This window comes from Pterocles gutturalis, unplaced genomic scaffold, assembly GCF_000699245.1.
Source record: "Pterocles gutturalis isolate BGI_N339 unplaced genomic scaffold, ASM69924v1 scaffold5624, whole genome shotgun sequence".
NCBI classification, from domain to species: Eukaryota; Metazoa; Chordata; class Aves; order Pterocliformes; family Pteroclidae; genus Pterocles; species Pterocles gutturalis.
Window position 1 is genome coordinate 70,962 of NW_010135516.1, and position 22,316 is coordinate 93,277.

General features: G+C 41.1%; 1 protein-coding gene across 1 annotated transcript in view; it reads left to right on the top strand.

The window, feature by feature from the left end:
• LOC104467936 (collagen alpha-6(IV) chain-like) overlaps positions 1-22,316 on the top strand; it is a gene marked incomplete at its 5' end in the record, with an annotated part of 82,296 nt that overhangs the window by 25,401 nt on the left and 34,579 nt on the right. Inside the window, 5 exon segments of the mRNA XM_010081909.1 lie at positions 10,432-10,566; positions 12,124-12,168; positions 17,876-17,992; positions 20,472-20,540; positions 21,883-21,918. Coding sequence (XP_010080211.1) covers positions 10,432-10,566; positions 12,124-12,168; positions 17,876-17,992; positions 20,472-20,540; positions 21,883-21,918 — 402 coding nt within the window.

The window sequence follows — 22,316 nt, forward strand, 5'->3', positions numbered from 1 at the left end:
CTGTGACGAACTGAGTGTTTCTGAGCTATCCAGATATCCCATTCAGATTGAAAGTCTTTGTCCTGCAGAAAACATTTTGGAGGTTTTTGAATCTGTGCAAAGTAAACGTAATTTATCAAGTGAATTGTCATTGAATGACCGAACCCCTCCAGCCCTATAATATAATTTTAAAATTGGTTTGATTTGGCATTTCAGCAATCTGGGAATGGAAGAGTCTAGCCCAGGTTGCACACTCCAGATTTGGTCTAAAATTGCCCAAAAGATAGGGAACATTGCTATTACTAGCCCAGAAAAAACTAGGGCAGGATCTTGCCTATCCACTGCAGTGCTTAGCAGGGAACCCAGCTGGTGAGCATGAAATAATTGTCCTAAAGACTGGTCCCCTTTAACTTCTTCCTGGCTCTTCTTGATCAGTGGGTGGTTTCTCTCCAGAAGTGCATGAGGCATTAAATCTTTGCTAGAAGTCTCTAACTGACATTTTTGCAACTGTTCTTGTACATCTCTGTGTTCTTCTCCTTTGTGTGGCCGTTCCTGTAAAAATACTCCTAAATTGCTGGTCTTAGATGCATCTTGCAGAAATTAGTTCCCCAGGATGTCAGGATTTAAATACATTGGGAACTTAGGTTAGCTGCTGATAGAAACTGAAGCTGTGAATAGTTTATCTGTAGATGAAACTGCAATAATGAGCTCCAGTGAGTGAAGGTTCTCTAAAAGGTTCATGAACTATTTTCTTGTCTCTAGCACGAGACCCTTTAGAAAAGTAAGCGATCACTAGAGCTCTGTAACTGTTTCCATGAATGGAAATCTCAGGGGTTTCAGGGTTTTTGTTTTGTTTTATTTTCGTTACTGGTTTCTTCGTGCTTGTTCCTTTCTTTACTGGTAGAATGTCATGTTTGCGGAAGTTCTGATGCAAGAGGACACTTTCTGTTCCCACAGCACGAGGGAAATGGAAAGCTCTCTGTATCATTCCCAGAGCACGAGGGGCTTCCGTAACTCCTTTTCCGTCTCTTTGTTTCACACTTTTGGGTCTATTCCTTATCCCTCCGTTATCCCCTTATCTCTGTGTTATTGGGGGAGCAGGACTTGTCTTGAAGGCGCTTGATTTCCAGTTCCCAGGCAGAATAAGAAAAGTAGTCAAACATGGTTATGATGTAGTATTAGATATAGTGAGCCAGTGGAGAGGTACTTTTGACCTTTTTATTGCCATTTCCCTGTTTCCTTCCTTCCTGGCACGGTCTTCCGTTTTCAGAATCCCTCAGTGGGTGCCGCAGAGTCTGATGGACAGAGAATTCTGAGTGTGAAAGAGTGAGTTGCCCACTGAGATGTGCAGTTCCTCCTGCTTGTTTGCTTCTCAGGGAGTTGAGCTGCTGCTTTCTCAATGCACAGCCTGGACTCTCAGAGCCAGTGCCTTTGTGGGATGCACAAAAATCAGTGGCTCTGCTCCTCAGTGCGACAGGGAAGTCCAAACCATCCTGTCTGCTGAGGAATAGTTGTACTGGGAAAATGATGGTATGGGCAGTCCCTTCCTGCTGGACCTCCTCCTTGCCTAGTCTGTCTCTGAGGAAACACTCACTTTTCCTTTGATTTCCTTTGCAAGGCGAATTAGAAATTTAAAAATTGGGTTTGTTCTAAAAGAAAGAACTGGAGAGAAGCCCAAAGCAAATTAACAGATCTGGCGGCAGCAGACCCTGAGGAGTTTTGGAGTCTGTTCGGCTTCAGCATGTGGCTGAACCCTCGCTGCCTTTCTAGATACAATGTCCCTTTAATAGTCTTAACAGGCCTGACACTGGCAAGATTTCACTTGTTCAGTGCACTACTTAATACAGCTAATTTCCTACTGACAACATTTTTTTGCAACAATGAATCTTCTGTCACTTGAGTCCTTGTAGAAGGCAGCTTGGAAATGCCAGCCAGAGGGGGAGGTAGCAGAAAGTTCATGTAGCTGTTCACTTAAACACTTCTTCAGAAACACTTCAGGCTTTTTTGGTTTGTTCTGTAGGGTGCTAGGGATGAGTGGAAGGGAAAATAACACACTGTGTGGTGTTCTTTCCTCATGAGGCCGTAGCCGATCCCTGTGTGTTGTAGGGTGTAGCTTAAGGCGAGTCAGAAGCTGTGGTTTCATGGGCAGCACTCCTGAGGTGACTGTCCATGAAGTCACTATGGTTCAGTATCAGTTTTCCCCAAGGGACTTGTCTGACATCTATAATTAGCATGGTGTCTTCCTCAATAATGAGTTAGATTAAACCCCTTTAAATAACGTGTAAAAAATAGTGTCCTTGATCTTCGTAAATTTTTTGGAGAGACTATAGATATATATATACACACACACACATATATTGTATATACATATATATACACGCAATACATACTACAAGGCCTGTAGCCAGGTGTTGGAAATTGTATAAGCTCAGTTAATAAACCTCAGCGTGTGTCTGAAGTTCATCCATATTGTTTGTCATGTGAAAAGCAACAGATAGAAACAATTAGAAGGTGAGAAAAACCAAGTGAGCCCATTTGATTGTCTGACTGAAATGAAGAAGTTATTGAGTAAGAGACAGCTTTAAACACAAAATGTAAGAGCAGACTGCAAAGTATTTGTGAGGACAATAAAAGTACTGCCAGAAGGACAGTGAGGCTGAAGAAGAGGGAAGCGAAGCGAAGCTGGCAGTAATTCCTTTGCAGGTCACACTTGTGTGTAGCGTATCACTGTGGGCTGCTCAAGAATGAAGCCATTTTAATTATTCTTTTAATTCACACAGTTTTCAATAAACATGAAAACTAATTATAACCAGTTAGCTGATCCTTTGCTAGAGCAATAGCAGTGTAGATGCCTGCTGTTCTGTATCCGTAACAGTCTTTACTGGCCTGTAAGGGGGGAAAAAATAGTTGGTAATAGAACCAGTGGCATCTGCAGATCAGTCTGCTTAGAGAAAAGCCCTGCAACCAAAGCCGGTAGAGTCAGGGGCTATGACCTTTGCTTTTCATTCGACCTGTCTCCTGTTTTGGGGACTGACTGCTGAGGAGCTGTCGTTTGGTCATTTTCTACTGCCATGTTCTCAGCAGAGATGACTTGTGTGCATTTTTGGGGAAAAAAATGCTTTGCATGTGTTACCTTGTCTACTTTCCTGTACGGCCATCAGGAAAAATGGAAAGAAGTCCTAGGGAAACCCTGTGTTTTCTTCTGAAATAACTAATTCTTTTGTATTAAAATGCAGCTCAGGACTTGTGCAGCTGTCAAGAGATGTACACGATATTCAGAAGTGCCCTTCCCTCAGTTCAGGGCAGGAAAATGTTATGACAGCTGCTGTCCTACGTGAACAGGTCAGGGAACTGTAAAGGCTTTCTAAAACATTTTTTAGAGATTAGGCACCAAAGACTTGAGGGAGAGAAGATGAACGGAGGTTGCAAAAGACCATAAAATCTCATAAACCATTCAAACCTTTGGCTGTACTATGCTCTTTTGTTAAATAAAAAAATGCTCAGTTCATAAGTAAATTGAAGTCAGTTAGACCTCACTTGCTGAAACATTTTTGCTAAGATTTCATAATGGTGTAATCCATCCTTTCAATATAAGCCCTATTTTTTGGAATGTTGATGAGTGTAGTGTAATGCCAGAGCTCCATGAGGTGTGGGAGTGGTTCCTGCCCACTGTTACCTCCTCCTTCATGCCCCATTTCCCAAGTTGCCTCTAAGTCAGTCTTAGACTCGTGTGTGATTTCAGAGGGGTACCGCCGCTTGCCAGTCTTCTATGCTGTCTACGTGAATTGCTCTCCATTTGTGTACAAACCTAGCATTGCCCTTCTGGTTTAAAACACAAAAAGGCCCTAAAGATAGCAGTCAAGCTAGGAAAAAACCCTTTTGCTGGGGCAAGTAGTGAAAAGTTCCTCTCAGGTGACTGTGTATCACCTGAGCCTCATGAGCTTAAACAAACAGTGGGGATTCAGGCGTGCTCACCTCTGCTGCGGTGAGACTCTGGGATGCAATTCATCAGTGCCTAGTCTCTGCAAACCACGATAACTGTTTCATGCAGTTTCTGTTGCAATAAAGACACAATTCTGAGTGATGATCATGTAAACAGCAAGTAAATGTCATTTAAATATATAGTATAGCTTCTTAAAAATTAGCTTTAACTCATAATTTCCATACAACTGTTATTCATTTAGTTGAAATACAACATAAGTCATTATGCTTCCTAAACCCTGCTGCTTGTTCTTTATTTTAAAAAAATCCCCATGAATAATATCTTTATATTTCTGTAGTGCCTGTCATTCTGCATGACGCTCAGTGTCACACGTGGATCCCCTTCTCTCTGGAGTGCAGTGCAGGAAGGCTATCGCGTTATCGGTGTTCTCTGTGGCCTGGAGCCTTTCCACGTGCTCTTTCTTATCTAACTTGGACATTTCAGTACATCAAAGCAAAAACAGCAATCTGAGTTAAAGTCATCCTTTTTGACTTTCTTACATCTTTTTTTAAAAGTAGTTTCTTTAAAAGTTATAAAGTAGGAAATGGAATAATTACCTAAATTTGAAACTGAGTCACTCCTGGCATTGTCAGTGGTGGGGAAGAAGACAACAGTATGTGGTGTCTTCGTGTTCTATAAATAGAAATAGCAAATATGTGGAATAGATTGGATCAGGATGTTCCATGAAAGTTTTTAACTGGAAATGGAGCATTCTAAAGAGCAAACTTTTCGGAGTTTTAAATATCCTATTTAAAAATAAAGATTTTTTTTAAAAAAATGTCCAGGGTTCGTGTGCAGTCCTATATCTGTAATGTGGTAAACCTTCCATTGCAACTTTATTTATTTATGTGACCGAAGTACAGGATTCAGGAAGCAAATGGTTTACGGAATCAAATTTCAGTTATTTTTTTAAAGCAGTTTAAAAATAGGGTCTAAACCCATATATATATATATGTGTATGTACACACACAGGTTTTTTCAATCACCTAGATTTTCTGCTTGCAGTCATGGTTAGGCTTAATGGAATAGCAGAAGCATTTTTTGAAAATTGAGTTTATCACATGAACTAAAATTGGAAATTATTATGAGGAACAGCCTGCAGTTGCTCATTACTACATTAAAAGATTGCTCCTGAGATGACCAGAGCAGCCTTGACAGTCTGCAGTGTGAGCATGCCAAGCTCTGCTTTGCATAAACAGAAAACTTCTAAAATGAATTGTGGTATTAAAGAACTTCACATAGTACAGGAATAATTAGTCTCTTCTCTAAAATTCTGAAAAACTATTGCCCTGATATATTTCCTTAAAAAAACAGAGAACAGCAAAGAAAAAAAATCTATGAGATTTTTTGGAACATGCTGAATGAAATAGGATTTCTGCACAGTATGTTTTTTCCAGACTGTTATTTCTGTGTGTATATACAGTTTTATGTCTTCGTCTCACGCTGTGTGGGTAAAAAGCTGTGTAGAGGAACCGTAAATTATGTGATAGAAATAGATAAACTCTTGTTGAAAATGGCTTCTTTAAGTTTTTAGAAGAAAAACTGAAGAATAATTATCTTTAAAAGTACAAAGCTTTTTTTCAGTAGGGAATATAATTACTTTCTCTGGAATGTCAGCAGGGCACTGAATACCTGACCTGTAATTTTGGAAAATAGTGAAGGGTTTTTCATCAGTAATTATTATTATTACAGTAGAACTGTGGGGCCCCAGTTGAGACCAGGACTCTCTTGTGCATTGGCACTGTCTATCTAGCAAGAGATAACCACTGCCACAGGAATCTCGCAGCAAAGGCAGGGCAGACCCAAGAGAAGGGAGGAGGTGGAGGCAGAAAGTAGAAGTGGTTAGCCCAAGGTCATGCTGTTCACTAATGGATGCTGCTGCCTTGCAGATAAGTCACCTATGGACGCTATTAGTCTGAGTTCAGCTGAGTCACGCGTTGCCTTTTGTAACGTCGCATCCCTGATCAGAGAGAATGGCCGTGATTTAAGTGGGTAATGCCGTTTGCCCGTGTGCAAGAGCATCTCGAAGGATCAGTCCCTTGCACAAGCTATCCTGTGCAGCGTGGGCATCAGGTACATAGATCTTGCTTGGCAGTTTCAGGGTAGATTCTGCCTGGTGTATGCCATATATGAGAACATAAGTTTTTAAGGCCATAAGGATTTAATGCTTGGCTCTTTGGTTTGCCTTAATGCTGAGTATAAGATGCTTCAGACTACAGAGCATTTGCTTGTGGAGTGAATCTTCGTCAATAGCATTTTTTGTGTTGATAAAACATTGTTTATGGGGGATATAGTAGATGAAGAAAGAGAGAGCGTAAGACCCTTTTTTAAAATGTGGTCATGGAATTCTCATAGAGAAGGAGCTATGTTGTTGACAGTTGGACTTGATGATCCTTGAGGTCTTTTCCAACCTTAATGATACTATGTGTGAGTTTGAGAAAACATGAACATCTTTAAATTCAGTTGCTCTTTTCTTACACTGGATCTTAATTTTGCTTAGAAAAATATTGATAATGCTTTGCTGCTTGAAATATGGCAGTCTGCAAATTTACTGACTGAAGCAGGGGTCAGTTCTGCCCTACTTGATCGTAGTGTTCTGCTTAGTTACGTGTCCTGCTAAACTTATCTCACTTTGTGAGTTCCAGTATCCTTTTTTGGTGATGAGTCACTGATATAGCACATGATAGTGAGTGAGGCTAGTAAAGCTGTCCCCCAGGTAAGGAAGCACTTGTATGATTTTTTTGTCCCTGAAACAAGGGGCATGTCCACTGGTTCCGTACCACTGCCATATGTGTTACTTTGCACAGTGACAAATCAAATAGATTTACACTTTATTCTCCAAGCTCACAGAGGCAATGGGGAAAAAAAAGAATGTTTGGAATTTGCAATGCTATGTGTAGCAGCTCTGCTTCAGTGGGCGAAAATTTATGTGGGGTATTAGAGTTGGCAAAAGGGATAGGGACAATAGAGAAACTGGGATGTAAGTGATTGTGAGCAGTGAATTCCTTAGAGAGGCCGCACCGTTACGCACCATACTGGCCTTTCCTCAGGGCACCCTGGGATGCAGATGAATTTAAAGGGTGAAGGGAAGAGGGAACATGTTGCAGAACCTTTTCATTTTGAAAGACACTGCCATCAAATTACATTTCAGGCGGTTTTGCTTTACCACCTTCTGCAGTGCGGTGATTCAGGAGCAATGGGAGGTTCCCATCCCAGCTGTTTTTTCCTCTTGGTTACCACACATTGAGAATGGAAACCTGGACCTCTGAGACATCTGTATTTTTAATGGTTTGTGATGGCTAAGTGTGTAACAGAGGTGCATGTGATTCATGTTGAACTTGTGGCACAAACTGGGCAAAATTCTGAAATCATCTGTGGAGACACCACAGTATATCAAGAAATAACGCCGTATTTTATTTTACCAGCATCGTATTCATTCCAGAAAGACAGGCATCTCAGTTAGTGTTGCTTGCGTAGTAAAAGCCTGGTGCACAAATATGTTTGAGAATGCAGGTCATGGTTTTCAAATACATGAAATTCTAGTGGGCATTTGAGAAAACATTCACAGGTCACAGTAATTTTATAGACTTTGTCCTTGCTTGGTGTTCCTACCATTCTATAATTTTCCTCTTTTTAAAAATGATTGTCATGCAGCCAGGAAACCAAAATGATACCATTTGCTTTAATTACTAATGGCTTTTCTACAGACTGCGGGGCTACAATAAATGAACAATAAAGATGAAGAATAGGGAGCTCTGTTGATTTACTGTAGTTTCTGTTTGACGTAATCCACATTTAATGTTTAAGCTTGTCCTCACGGCTAAGAGATGTTTTATTCTTTTTATCCTTTGGAAAAGTAAGAGCAATCCTGATGCCAAAGCACAGTAAAGACTAGGCACTTAACTTTTTACCACAAGGTAAACTTACTGAGGTCAAACAGTAGTTCCACCTGATGTTGAACCCTGTAAGTTTACCTTGTGGTAAAACCTGAGTCTTCATTGTGCTTTTATCCTGGAATTGCTCCTGCACACCATAGTGCCTGCTCTTTATAATGCTTTTATCTTGGAACAGTTCATGGGAGTGCTACTGAGTGACGAAAAATGCTGCTTTTTTAGCAGTGGAGGCAAGTCCTTTGTTTCGGCACAGAAAACATGATTTCCATCCGCATAGACTTCAAAAGAAACAGTAGGAATTCTTGAGAGCCTGATTATCATGGCATAATCACGTTATCAGAGAGATTAGAAGCACTTTACTGTGTCTTTATGGTTTAGTGACACTCTAAGGCACTGGAAAAAATATTCAAGTGCTGTTAAAATCTTTCTTATAGGGCACTAAGGCAGAAGAGAGCTTTTTACCTATGGGCCCTGAAATCACAGAGAATGTGTTTAAATCTTTGGTCAGAGAGCTGCAGAACCAAACACGGGCAGAACGTGTAGTTACTGGTCTTTACTGTCTCATCTGGATGTTTTTCTCAAAGTGACCTGCGGCAGGGCAAAACAAAAGCCGCCTAAAATTTTAATTCCCACCTGAAATGGTAATTCCTATCAGTTCCAGTCATTGTGAAACGCTGTCATTAACCAGGCAATCACACTAATTGAATACAGAAGTGTTAGCTGTTCAAACTAGTGAGGAATTCACAGTGCCTTTTCTCTAGAAACCTCATTGGGCTCTTGGAAGCTGTTGCTGTTGTGGGTGGTGGCTGGCTGGAACAGGAACATGCCTGGTTTTAGGGTTTGTCTCTCCACTGCTGTGCTTCCTTGAGCTGAACAGTCCCCAACTCATGTCTTGTAAGTGAGATGTTGCTTGAAAGACTGAATAGCTTGTATCTATGGGAAATTAAAAAGTTAAAGCTGGGACTGAAAGTGAGAGCAAAGCACGTGATTTGCGAACTTGTTCCTTGTTGTGTACGGTTGCCAAGGACCACTGAAGTTTTGGGGATTAATGGTATGATCCTATGGTTCCCGATATAAAGGATTCCATTGATAATTAGCCCAGAGTGAAGAAAGCTAAAAATAATCAACAGAAAAGCCTTTTCAGATGGGAGTCTGTGCCTCTGGAAGTGCACAGTATGGACAGTGTCTAGACAGAAAAGGTATGAAATACAAAACATGCACTTGACCTCAGTTAAAAGGCCGGGATGAAACAATCACAACACAAAGGGTGACATGGGGGAATTGCTGCACTTTAAAACTGCTCCAGTAGTGAGGAAACATGGAATATGGGATGAAATGTTTTAGCCTAAACAGGTGCAAAAAGTGATCCTGGAAAAAGAATTTAAAAAATCAATTACAGTTTGTTTCACTTTATTATTAACATGTAAAAATGAATTTTTAAATTAACTGTAAAGTCTTCTACCTGCCAAGACAGGGAGTCAAGACTTTGTATGTCTCCAGCTGAGATTACTAAAACACTTGCAGCAGGGGGCTGCATTCCTTCTGCTGTTTTAAGGAGTTAGGGAAATAGAAGGGAAACACACTACCATGGAGAAGAGTGTAGAGAATTGAAAGGAGAAGGATTTATTTTTTTTTTTTAACTTTCTCCTCCATTCTGTATCTTTTAATGTAAGGCTTGATCCTTTGCATGGATTCTTCATGTTATCCACTGACAGTAGAAAGTATGACCCTGAACTGCTATTTTCTACTGATACTTTGGCACCTTAGACTCTGTTGATCTCTTTCAGATTTTCTCAAAATGAACCAAACGAAAAGTACAAAAATCTTAACACAACAATCTATGTTAAGTGTTCAGCAGCCAAGAGGCAGCTTCTAAGGCTAAGAAAAAAATCAGAGCACCTACAGCCATTTTTAAAAAACATTGTCCTGTTTCTGAAACAAGTACCAGACTACTCTGCACATCCATGTGGTGATGCCAGTCACACATGAATCTCTGCAGTGGTAGAAAAGGCTGCCATCTTCGGGCAGTGCTCGGTCATTGCACCCCTCTTTTTGCGCTCGAGAAATCAAAATCCACACCCTGACTGTAAGGTAACAGGAGAGCACAGGGGAATCAGTCCCAGTTTTAAGCCAACCGTTGTACTAGTCTCAAATACTCTGAAGTGTGCTTTCTGACTGCATGTGACCCAGGCACTTCTTACACTTGTTGTCTTTTTGTTGTGCTTAATCTAAAGCATAAGCAAAATCTTTTTGCACTTTACAGCTTGGAAATAGAGGTGCAAACCCAAGAAGAAGCAGCCGGTTTGATCTCAGAACACTGTTGTCTTCCCCTGTTCCTTCTTACAGCAATATGTGTAGTAATAAATCTTCCAGGAAAAAGGGGAGATATCTTACTATATCTCATGACTTACCTGAAATAACCTTTAGAAACTTTTTATCTGAGAGTGTACAGGGAGAACTTTAGGATGTACTAACTACCCTGAGAGGTATCAAATTGTATTAAAGACTGAGTTAGGTAGAGTAATTGCAAATGAGTTTGGGAACACGGTGCATTGATTTATTATCTGTTTTAATTAGGGTCGACCAGGACCAATTGGGCTTCAAGGACCAATAGGTGCACCTGGACTTACTGGCCCAGAAGGTTTGCCGGGAGCAAAAGGTGAGAAAGGAGCAGTGGGCCCCCATGGACCAGCTGGACAGAAAGGCGAAAAGGTGGGTACAGCAGTGACTTTTTATTCCCTGCAATAGCTGTGTGGCCTTGTGTGTATTTTGAATGAATAAAGATAATCTTGGACTATCTGCTGAAGGGTAAGAACACAACAGCATTTCAGTCATATCTTTAAAGAATCCCCTGCTTTTATTTTTGAATGAGAATACCATTCCTAAAGCTGCTGAACATTGTAGCTATTCTGGTAGATGAACCGTAGCCAAAGGAGTATTGCTGTTGCAAGCAGTCTTTCACTTCACACCTGCAGGGTTAGATGGGTGTTATTCACACTACGTTCAGAGAGACGTGGAGCTGGTTGCTGTGTAGAAGGTCCTGAGCTGGTGTCTAAAAAGCAAAGGGAATGGATATTAAATTAAACCTACAATTCAGTTTTGCAGGTGGGAAGTTTTTGTAACAGAAAGAATATTATAAACTATGTTGTATTAAATGGAATAACCCATAAGGTGTGGGTGTTGATGAATGCAGTGCGCAAGAATGGGCAGAACAGCAAATGTAGAAATGTCTTAATGCCCCTAGGATCTGTCCTGCTGTCTCTCCTTAGGAAGGAAGTATCAAAGACGAGTTTGGAGCTAGACAAAAGAATGAGTGGAAGTATGAATAAATACTTCCAGTAATAAGGAGCAGATACATGTGGATAGTTCACCTTAAGGAAAGTTTACGTTGTGCACCAGGCATGTGTTCACATCATGAGTTTTGGGTTGCATGCAGAGGACTCGTTGCCTCCCACCACGTAGGCCAGAGCGATGTGTATGCTCCCACCATGAGTGATGGCATTTTCATAATTCCAGTAGATAACACTGAAATCACTGAGCCTGGATTTTGGAAGATGCAGAAACCCAGGATAGGAACTGGTCTTTAACAACTGGAACCCATTTCCTTGCATTGAAAAAATCCCTTACTTACTCTAGAACCGTTGTTTCTGTACATTGAAATGGATACATACGCAATACCAACATGCAATAAAATTCTATCTCTTTATTCCTCGTGGAAACTATATACTTTACCTTTCCAAAGCAAGAGCAGGTTAGGCTGAATATTCTGCTTACTCAGTCTATTTTGCTACTGTCCAGAGCAGAGCAGTAGAACCAATGAAGTGGTTCTCAGCCAGGGGTGGTCTAAGTTAGTATGATGGTCTGCAAGTCTCTGGGTGGTGCTGTCCAAGTATAGACAGAAAAACCCGTAAGTCCTGTTGAAACTCTTGCAAGCAAGTGTGACACTTGGGAGTTAAGCTTATACTGGGTTGTTTATTTTCCTGGCATCTTGTTTTCACCAGATGTGCAGTAGGAGATTATATTTTTCCTTTTAATTGCCTGATTAATACATTCCTGAAACACTCATTTGGCATCCAGTTAAGCTCAGATGCTCAGTTCCTATCTTCGCTGACCCCTGTGGTCAGAGAGAATCTGCATGAGATAGTTTGCTTCTTTTGGTTTTGAAAGCTGAAGTCCAAGACTGAAAATGTTGGAGTGAAAAGTGTCGTGCAGGTAACTGAAACATACAGATTAATGAAGTGAAGTATAATGTATACTCTTTTTCTTCAGGGCCCAATGGGAGTTCCAGGATTTCAAGGCATCAACGGGATCCCAGTAAGTTTGCATATGTAAATGTAAATCACCAGGATGTTAGTCAGAACCAATAGCATGTAAACACAGTGAGACTGTCCTAGCATGTGCGTAGTGTATCTTGCAAGTGCTTGCTTCTCTCTGGAGGGATATGGCAGTGCTTGTTAGACTACCTCTTGGTCCCATGCTGTTTTTTAAGAGATTTGGATCCCGTTGTGGGATGATAGGAAGTTGATACATATCGGGAAGTGAGCCTGTTGCATGGAGATCCACTGCATCATTGATAAGCTTTTATTTTTTTGACTTCAGACAGTCAAACAGGCACAATCAGCTCTGCTTCAGGACATTTTTAGTATGTGTTTCCTCACCAATTCTTAAAACTTTGTAATGATGGAGTCTCTAACTTCTTTGCTAATGCCTAGTTTTGGTCTTTCTTTCTGCAGTTTAAAACTCTTAGTTCTCATCTTACTCATCATGGACATAGAGAGCAGATTGTTCCCTTTTACTTGGTAATAGCCTTCTTGTATGTGATAACTGTGATCAGGCCTCCCTCAATCTTCTTTTTCTATCATGTGAATGAAAACAGTGATGAGAGCTGAGGCCCTCCAGGGAATCCTTGCTTCTCCACTAGGTGCTAGTTCTGGTTTAGATCAGAGCTTTTCAGAAACCTAAGACAGGGAAAATGCTGGATTTTCCAGATGGCTTGGGGTAGGCAACCACTTTCCCTGACCATCAGGAATTTTTTTGTTTGCTGCTTTCATTCTTTAGAACTTTAACATTCTAGTGACAGTTGTTTCCTTTACCACACACAAAAAAAATTTATATTTTTAGAGTATTTTGTCCATCTTTCTTTTGCTTTGGTTTTTCCCAGTGATTTTTGCAAAGATATCTTGCAGACACTTTACCTGAGGGGAGTTTTAGCTGGGCCAGGGTTAGAAGTTGCCTCCAAACTTCCTTGCTCTCTCTACACTGTTTAGCTCATCTTGCTTTCTCCTTCTGGTATTAGAATTCTTTTTCTTTTCTTGCTGACATTTTTCCGTCTTCTCTATCCTTGTGCCTTCAGACTGTACTCATGCTCTTTTGCATCTTCCCTGCTTCCTCAGGTCACCAAGAGCTCCAACAGCTGAGCTGTGTTTTCTTACTTTCTATCAAAAACTGAATTGTTTTGATAGATTGGCTGAAAATGCACAGTTGGCCCTGTAAATGAGCTTGTTTGATTCCAGTTCCTTCCTGGCCCTTGTCCTTCTCTCTCCCTCTGCTCATCCTTGCCTGTTTTCTCTCCTGCTCTACTCCCTTGCTGCTATTTTTTAATTTTCCCACCAGACAACTCTCTAGCTCTGAAGAGAACAAACTGTTCCCATAATATTTAATTTAATTGAACACACTGTGGGAACATGCTGTTCTCAGGGTATTTTTTCAGATGAGGCTCTGGAGAAAGGGGATTCCCGACAATGAGGGGAGGCAGCGATACAGCAAGAGGCATTGCCAGGTAGTTGGCAGCAACAGGCATTCCAAGGAGCGAGCAGGGGAGAGAGATGAGAGGATTCAAAGCCTCCAGCATATGCAGATCTACTCTGTCTGCTTTACAGTATTCTGCAGGTGGGCGAATGGGAAAGAGGCAGATTTTGCAGTTCATGAACAGCAAAGTGCTCACCCCTGCAGCTCTTCTGTGTCACAACTGCAGGACAGAAAAAGGGGAAAGGGAAACTAATTGATATTGTTTACATTCTAGCCATTGAGATCAGTGCTTCCATTCTAGGGTGAAAATAGCAACCAGTACTGCTTGAGGAAATATTTATACTTTTGGCAGTTGCATTGCAGGATAGGGAGTAGCTTAACTTTGTTGTGAAATGTACATATGTACACGATATGGATGTGTGAAATGCAGAGCAAAGGAGAGAGAGCATGTCTGTGCTGATACATGTAAGGGAGAAGTAAAAATGTATTTCTATCTCTGCATAAGAATTAATATCTAAATAGGAAGAGAGATTCTTTGTAGTGTGCAGGTATGTTAGCGTGGGCAGGTATCTTTTAATCAGGGCCAAAGGACTGCAAGGCTGTGATTCAGAGGGGAATCCCACTGTTGACCTTAAGGGAAGTGGTGCTCCACAGAGTTCCCTTGGGGAATGCTGGTGGCAAGTAAGTCATGTTGTTGCAGCTGGCCTGACTAATCCCTTTAACCTAGTAAATACAGCAGCTCCATGTGTTTGTTTGCTAGCCTTTCCATATCACACTGCAGGAGAAGCCCTCAAATCCTTAGACATACTCGGGAAGTTTATTTTTTCCCAGGGGACAAGATTCAAGGACACCTCTGGCAGAGACTGGAGCTGGAGCCAGGAGATGTATATAGCTTTTTGTGAACTGTCCAAGGAGTTCTAGAAGGAAATATTTTTATGGGAAGTGAGCCCTTTTTTGTACCATGAATGCTAGAGCTACATGGAGGGGCAAAGTTCTCTATTTTGTGACCCTCTTAGAGGAAATGCAAGCACTTGGTGATGGCTGTAAAAAGGCCACTTTGCTGTAGCAATCTGTGAAACTGCTTATTCAGTTAGTTTTGTGTTCACCTTTAACTGCATTTGTTTCCCTGTTTTTAAATATTTGTTGAGCTCTCCTATTGGGATCGCCTTTGTGCTGTTCGATTTAGAAAAGAGGCCCCTTGGGATCACAGTGTTAGTGTACAAGCAAGAGTCAGATAAAGCAAGAGCCTAGATGAACAGTTCAAGTTTCCTTATCTGTCTCCCAGGGAATGTCTCCTTTTTGTGAGAACAGAGAGCACAAGTGATCTCTCTGGCCTGTGTTTTAACTCCGGTCTGTAAACGTCACCCTGCCATGTATAAGTAAAGCCTGTAAAAGTCATCTGCCTTACTCAATTGAGGTGCTTGTGCTGAGTTGGCACATCTGCCAAAACAGGAGTTAGAGGAGGTGAGGGCAGCAAAACTGTTAACCACTGGTTTTCAGGTCAAAATAGCTCTTTAAATCAGTATTTTAAATCTCTGGAGAAAAGGTTCATTTAAGCCAGAACTTCATGACTCTCAGGGAAGCCAGCTGTAGGTGCTTAGTGTCAGGTAAGGTTCCTAAAGCGTTGTGAACTCTGATAGCAGGTTAGCTAGAAAGGTAGAAAGCCTGTGGATTTTTTCCTAAAACAAGAGACAGCATGTGTATGCATGTGGGTCAGTCTGTGTCATGCTTTGGCTCAGAACCACAGACACGGATGCCATGGGATTAAGTGCCAGGGCCACAGATGTATTTAATACACGTAAGAAATCACTGTGGTCAGCACTCTCTGTATCCTCTCTTTGTGAGCCTTTCTCCCGTATTAAGAAGATACCCAAATCCTCTGGGTCACTGACAGACTGTGTTGGGCCAAGAGTCAGGAGGTCTCACCCAAGTGTTTCCCAAGCCACGAGGCCACCAGTCAGCTGCGTGCCATGGGCTGGCTCTTGGCCAGCACTAAAGGCTTGACAGCTTGGCTGTTGTCTGGCTCTGAGGGGCAGATGTTGCCTGTTCGGCTTCACTAAGCCCTGCAGCTGGTCACCGTATGTTGTAACCAGATACATGTGCACTTGTCACACATAGCTCCTAGTTTTGTTGGTGCTGTAAGCAAAGTGAAAGACGTGCTAGGCATTGACCACTCTGTCCTCCCTCTGCAGTCACAGCCTGTCCCATCAGAGACTTGCTGCTCACGGCTATGACATCCCACATGGGTGGAGGAGGGTGGGTTGCTACTGATTTGTTACAGCTTGGGGAACCAAATGAAATAATTTCTAAGAGACAAACATAAATGGCAATAAATTGGTGCTTCAGCCTTCTCCTGTCGCTTTACCAGGGCCTGGCAAGTCCTTGCTTGCTCACCACATGTGGGTGTTTTGGCAAACAGACTTTAATCATCAGGGCAACTGATACTATGTATACAGTGGTGCCTAATGCTAATGCTTTGGGATAACTTCATTCCATGTCCTCAGGACTTGTTTAATCTCTAATTTATACTTGTCTGGGTGAACTGCCTTGATCCTGTAGCAGAGACACACTTCACGTTCATTCAGTTTGCACCTTGTTGACTGACAGAGAGCAGAGCTGGTCTCCCCTTCTCTCCATTTTATTGGCACAAATTGCAATGCGGTTGCCAAATGAGCTGGACCAAGGAATTAATATGGCTGAAAATTAACCCTATTAAGAAACAGAACAGTTACTTCTCTGCTCTGTTGATTTCCTGCTCCAGCTCACCTATTTTGCCTGTGCTTATGCCAGCACAGGGAAGAGGCAGATGTGAGTAAGCAGGAGCGTGCGATGGCCCTCCAGGCAGCAGCTGATCAGCTTGAGTATTTACGTAATTATGGCCTAAGTTGCTCTGCATCCTTGGGAAAGTCACTTTCCTACTGTGTGCCCCCAGCTTCTCATCCGTAAAATGAAGATTATAGCATTCCCACATTTCTGCAAGGCATTTTAAGATCCATAGATAAAAGGCTTTACATTACTGCAAAGTTCTCATTGAGTTTGGTCCGAGCATATGCTATTGGCTTGGACTGGGAAGACTTTTAGCAACACAGATGTGTTTTAAGTGTCAGGCATGAAGGATTGTTAATGTTCTGCTTTATCTCCATTTTATCCATGTTTATTTTTTTTACTTTCCTAGCGTGAGTCATAACTTGTTTAATGCCATATCTTAAGAAGGAATCTTTGGGATCAAACAGAAGTACTTTTGGGATGAGTCAAGATCAGGGTGTACAGAGGGAAGGGAGAGAACTGTCAGCTACTGATACTATCTCCATAAGTTTAATTTTTCGTCCTGCCACAAAACACTGTCTTTGAGAGCCACAGAGCTAATTTCTGTGTAAAGGAGGATAGAGTATGGCTTGATACCTGCATAGTGCCAGTGACAGTTGTGCCTTTCTGTGTTTCGCCTACACATCCCCACATGACACTGAAGAAAAAGTAACTAAAGTCTCAAACTTTGATCTTCTTTGTGCCAGTATCACGCTGAGTAAACTCCGGTCAATTTAATAGAGCTATACCAGGGCAGAAGAGGTGCAAAATCAGAATTAGGTACAATTGTATTCTACACTGCTTGATTAATAACTGGCCATTACAAATGCTTTCTTTTAAACACTGTTATTTTAAGTAGGTCTTTCTCCCTGTTGCTTTGCCTAAGGCTTTAAGTTTAATATAACAAGAAGAGCTGTTTTGCTTGATTGGCCTGATGCTGGAGCTGTAACATCTGTTGAACTATTAAAGGAAAGAATCCACAGTGGAGAGGAAGAGAAGTCACTGAAACTTTAAGCAGATTGGAATTATAAATGCTAGGTATTGTTGAGCCTGCTGCCTCTGCCCTTGTTTTCACATGAGTAACTTCCATTCCTGGTGTCAGGTGCACGCTTGCCTGCTGTTTTGTGCTGTGTTATATGCCATATATTTCAGACTGTTGTGGGATGAGTATTGCCCTTTCGGGACCTACTCATGCGTGAGTTATGTACTTCAGAAAATTATCCCTCAGAGAAAAAGATAATTGAACAAATGCAGCCAGTGTTCTAGGATTTAAGCTTTGGGGAGGATGAGCAATGCTGGCCCAAGAAGCTAGTTCTGTTGCAGTCTGCCATACACTGAACTTGAGTGGGAGTTGTGCATTTCTTTTGTTTTGTGTTGCCATTTGGAAGATATCAGTTTTCTGGGGACAGTATTACTAATAAAATAATGCATCCTGTCAATCTTTCTCTCTTTTTCCCCCTTTACACAGGGTCACCCTGGACAATCTGGACCTAGAGGTCTGCCTGGCCTCGACGGCTGCAATGGTACCATTGGGAGTCCTGGTGTTTCTGGATCAGATGGGTTTCCTGGCCTACCTGGGCTGCCTGTACGTCCCAACTCGAATATGGTGTTTTGTGGTCACTAAGACAGGATTTGCTTTTCATGCCATTGTTAGAAAAGTAACTCCCAAGTACTTAGGAAGAATCCTAATAACCCTAAGTTTATTAGCATTGTTAGAGCTCAGTATCATTTTCTTGTTGAAATTCCACTCTGAGGATAAAATGAAGATTCTGTGAATTCACTGTGCTCCCATACCAAGTTGTACCATTGTCACTGACAATACTCAAGCTGGCTCAAGAGAAACCGTGATAGTGTTTAAGAGCCATGAAGTGTCAAACATCTTCCACCTGGCACATTTCAAATTAGCAGTTGCTGATTCAGGAAAGGATGTTAGCACATGTTCAAGTCTATGCATCAAATATTGGATGCCTTCCTTCAGGTCGTAAGCCAAAAGCTTCAGTCTCACTGAGTCTCAACAGGATTTACTTTCCAGGCTACGTGTTTTGCTTTTGAAAACAATTTTCTACCAGGTTGGAGTTTTGTCTGGTGTGCACTGGACACCTTAAAGTTAGGTGTCTGATCTATTCGTCTGGACTCCTCTCTCACAGAGAGTGGTACTTGCGAGAGCACTTCTCCCCCTCTGAATTATCTGCAGAGATACCCATTTTTCTGCATTGGCTGTAGAGGAAGTGAAGGTAGCTGGGTCACGTTCTACAGTCTGTTTTAAGTGATGGGATTAATTATAAGACTCCACTCTTAGATGCTTTTAGGAATTATAGTCTAAAAGTAAATGATTATTTTTGAAGTGTAAGCAAAAAATATTTGACTTGATCTTAAAATATTTGACAAATATTTGTTCACATTTGAAGCCTGATCTTACAAACACTGGTTGTGTGACTAATCATACATGTAATGGAACTCCTTTGCATGTATACATGAAGAAGAGGAAGAAAATACAGCTGGTGGATGTGAATAATGCCATTTGTTTCAGCATGCCTAAGCTGTGCTAAGACGTGTTTACATGTCATCCAGAGTTGAAATTCATATAATGTTGAAAAATACTGAAGCAATAAGATCAAATTAAAGCACTGCTTTCTAAAGTAACTGATTTACTCATACCTGCTGCTCAAATGTCTGTTTTGTAATGCTTGTAGGATTACATTTTTGGCAAGGAAAGCTGCTTGGATCGGCCAACTCCTCTCAAATTAAATTGGCAATTAAATGAAATCACCTCAGATGAATTGGATGGGATGATTAAGATTAAAATAAATTGAGTAAATCTAGAATTATAATGGCAGATTTTTTTGAAGATTCATGCAAGTCTACAAGTTTTTTCTCACATTGATCCCAAACTAAATTTGGTTATTTACAATGTTAAACAAGATATAGAATCACAGAATGGTTTGGGTTGGAAGGGACCTTAAAGATCATCCAGTTCCACCTCCTGCCTTGGGCAGGGACACCTCCCACCAGCCCAGGGTGCCCAAATCCCCATCCAGCCTGGCCTTGAACCCCTCCAGGGATGGGGCATCCACAGCTTCTCTGGGCAACCTGGGCCAGTGTTACAGGTTCCTCGTGGTAAAAAATTTCTTCTTAATATTTAATCTAAATCTACCTTCTTTCAGCTTAAAACCAATATCCCTCGTCCTATCCCTCCACTCCCTGATCCAGAGCCCCCCCATCTCTCCTGTAGCCCCCTTTCAGCACTGGAAGGTGCTCTAAGGTCTCCCTGGAGCCTTCTCTTCTCCAGGCTGAACAACCCCAACTCTCTCAGCCTGTCCTCATATGGGAGGTGCTCCAGCCTCTGACCTTCTTCATGACCTCCTCTGAACCTGCTTGAGCAGGTCCACATCTTTCTTATGTTGGGGGCCTCAGGGCAGGATGCAATACCCCAAGTGGGATCTCACCAGAGCAGAAGAGGGGCAGTCACCTCCCTCGACCTGCGTTTAATGCTTCTTTTAATGCAGCCCACGATATTTTTGGCTTTCTGGGCTGTGAGCACACATTAGTGGCTCATGTTCAGTTTTCCATCCACCAGTACCCCAAGTCCTTCTCTGCAGGGCTGCTCTCAGTCCCCGTATTGCCCAGGATGAATCCATGTTTGGGATTGCCCTGACTCAGGTGCAGGACCTTGCACTTGGCCTTGTTGAACTTCAGGAAGTTTGCCCAGGCCCACCTCTCCAGCCTGTCAAGGTCCCTCTGGATGGCATTGAGGGTTACACCATGTCAGACATTCAAACAGAATCTTAGAAGTTGTCAACAGCCTAAAATAAAAGGGAAATCTAATATAAACAGGAAAATACCAGAGAAAATGTTTGAAGAACCTTGTTTTTCTAAAGCCCCGGGAAGTTTTATGTTCTCATAATGCCACAGCTGCTTTGACAAAGCTGCAGTGGTACTTTTGCAGTTTACTGGAGCCAGGAGTTTGCCTTGTTCATTATGCTGAATATAAATTCTTTCAAAACTAAACAGTTATTTTTTCTGGAAATTTATTTTTTACTTTTTTTGTTTGTTTGTTTAATCAGGGTCTTCCTGGCCCAAAAGGCCTTAAAGGAGAGCCTGTTTTTGCTCAAGGTGGTCTTAAAGGAATGAAGGTAAGACTTGTCATCACACAGGAGAAAATGATGCTCATGATGTTAGACGTGGGTATCCTGGATATGTCTGAATGCAGGGCTGTGAAAAAGGCCCTGTAACTTCATTAGTGACAGCTCAGAATACTCTCAGAACTTGGAACTGCTTGGTCTTTGCAGAGATCTTGTTCTAGCAAGCTAGCACCATTTGTTTGTGGTGTCAAACCATGGATGTGAGGAATTTCTTGGAAGCTTATCCTGACTTATTTGAGGTAGCGTATGTGTTTCTAGATGCAGATGTAGCAAAGGTGGGAATCCTCATCTACACTCAGAACTTGCCTGTAACTGACATTTTTGCCTGTGCCAGATCTGTTGTAACAACAGCTCAGGAAACTTGCAAGGGCGCTTTTAAGATTTTTGCTGTGAGATCCAAGCTGCCTCCCAGTGTTTTTTTTGTACTGGGAGGTGCTAGTAAATAATCAGTCAAATTCTGGGTTTAAATACATGAATATCGTCTCCCGCTCACAGTATTCCATCCTTTGCTGCTGTGAAGTCAGTATTTTACTCTCTGTTTAATAAGGACCTTGCCCTGAAATGTCTGTATCATGTCTGTAATTTTGTTTCCTGTACAGAAAATGCAAACTATGGATAGACAATTTCAGTTAATTGTTCAGAACAGTGAATAAGTTCTTGAATATGCTCTTTGAAAAGATTTGGTGCTTTGTTGCCTTGAAACAAACACTCGCCGGATTTTTGCCAGTACTGGGTTTGGAATAAATCTGCAAAGGATTCAGTGCCTCTTGTGGTACTGAATTTAGCTATATTTAACAGCCTCCTGCGTTGTTAAATATTGAAAATATTAAGAAATTGATTCTGTTATGTAAAGCCCCTCACACTGACTTTGTTGGTCAAAATTAAGAACTTTTCTAAAATTCTACACAAGTTATATACACTCATAAATTGGTAAAAGCTATATATGTCTTTATATATTTACTTCAGTATTTATGGGAAGTACAGATGATTTGATGTAATAATGATATGCTTTTATATATTTTATAGTGGGTTTGTAATTTAAGTTTTTATAGTGTATTTTCCAGTGTTTTTATAATTAATGCAAATTTATTTTCATGCCACTTGAGTTTCTTTTGTTACCCATAAACAAGCTGGTTGTAATTTCTCCATAGTTTGGGAATTTCTCCGTCACCTAATTTAAAGATGGAAGCACAGGTCTCAAAATATTTTCTCATTTACACTTGATCTAATATTAACTAACAGCAAGCATTTCTATTTATACGAATCTTGAAGTTCCTTATAGTTTGTTGCAATAACATAGCGTGCTTTTTACTCATGCATTTGTAATTTTTAGGGAGAAAATGGTCTTCCTGGATTGGATGGAATTTCTGTAAGTTATTTAATTTGGGAAATAATGATTATTAAAGAATATTAAGTATATAATTTTTCTTGAATTAGTTCTCAAGGACACTTTTCACATTAGTGGGCTATGTATTTACATATGTGGTACCAGTAGCGTGAGCAATTCCAGCATTTTAGTGCAGTGCATCGATTAAGGTAGAGGAAGTCAGATTTTTGCTATTGTCTGTTCCATTTTTTCCTTTTTCAAATCAAACTTCCTTTTACTATTGAACTCTGTAAGTTTGATTTTTCAAAATACATCTAATAATAAGAAATGGATTGTTATAGTATTTATATTGGCATACTTAATTAGGGGATATTACTTAATCTCTCCTGAGACTCATTTTGTCTTGCATTGGGGTTTGATGGGGTAAGTGCTACACACTC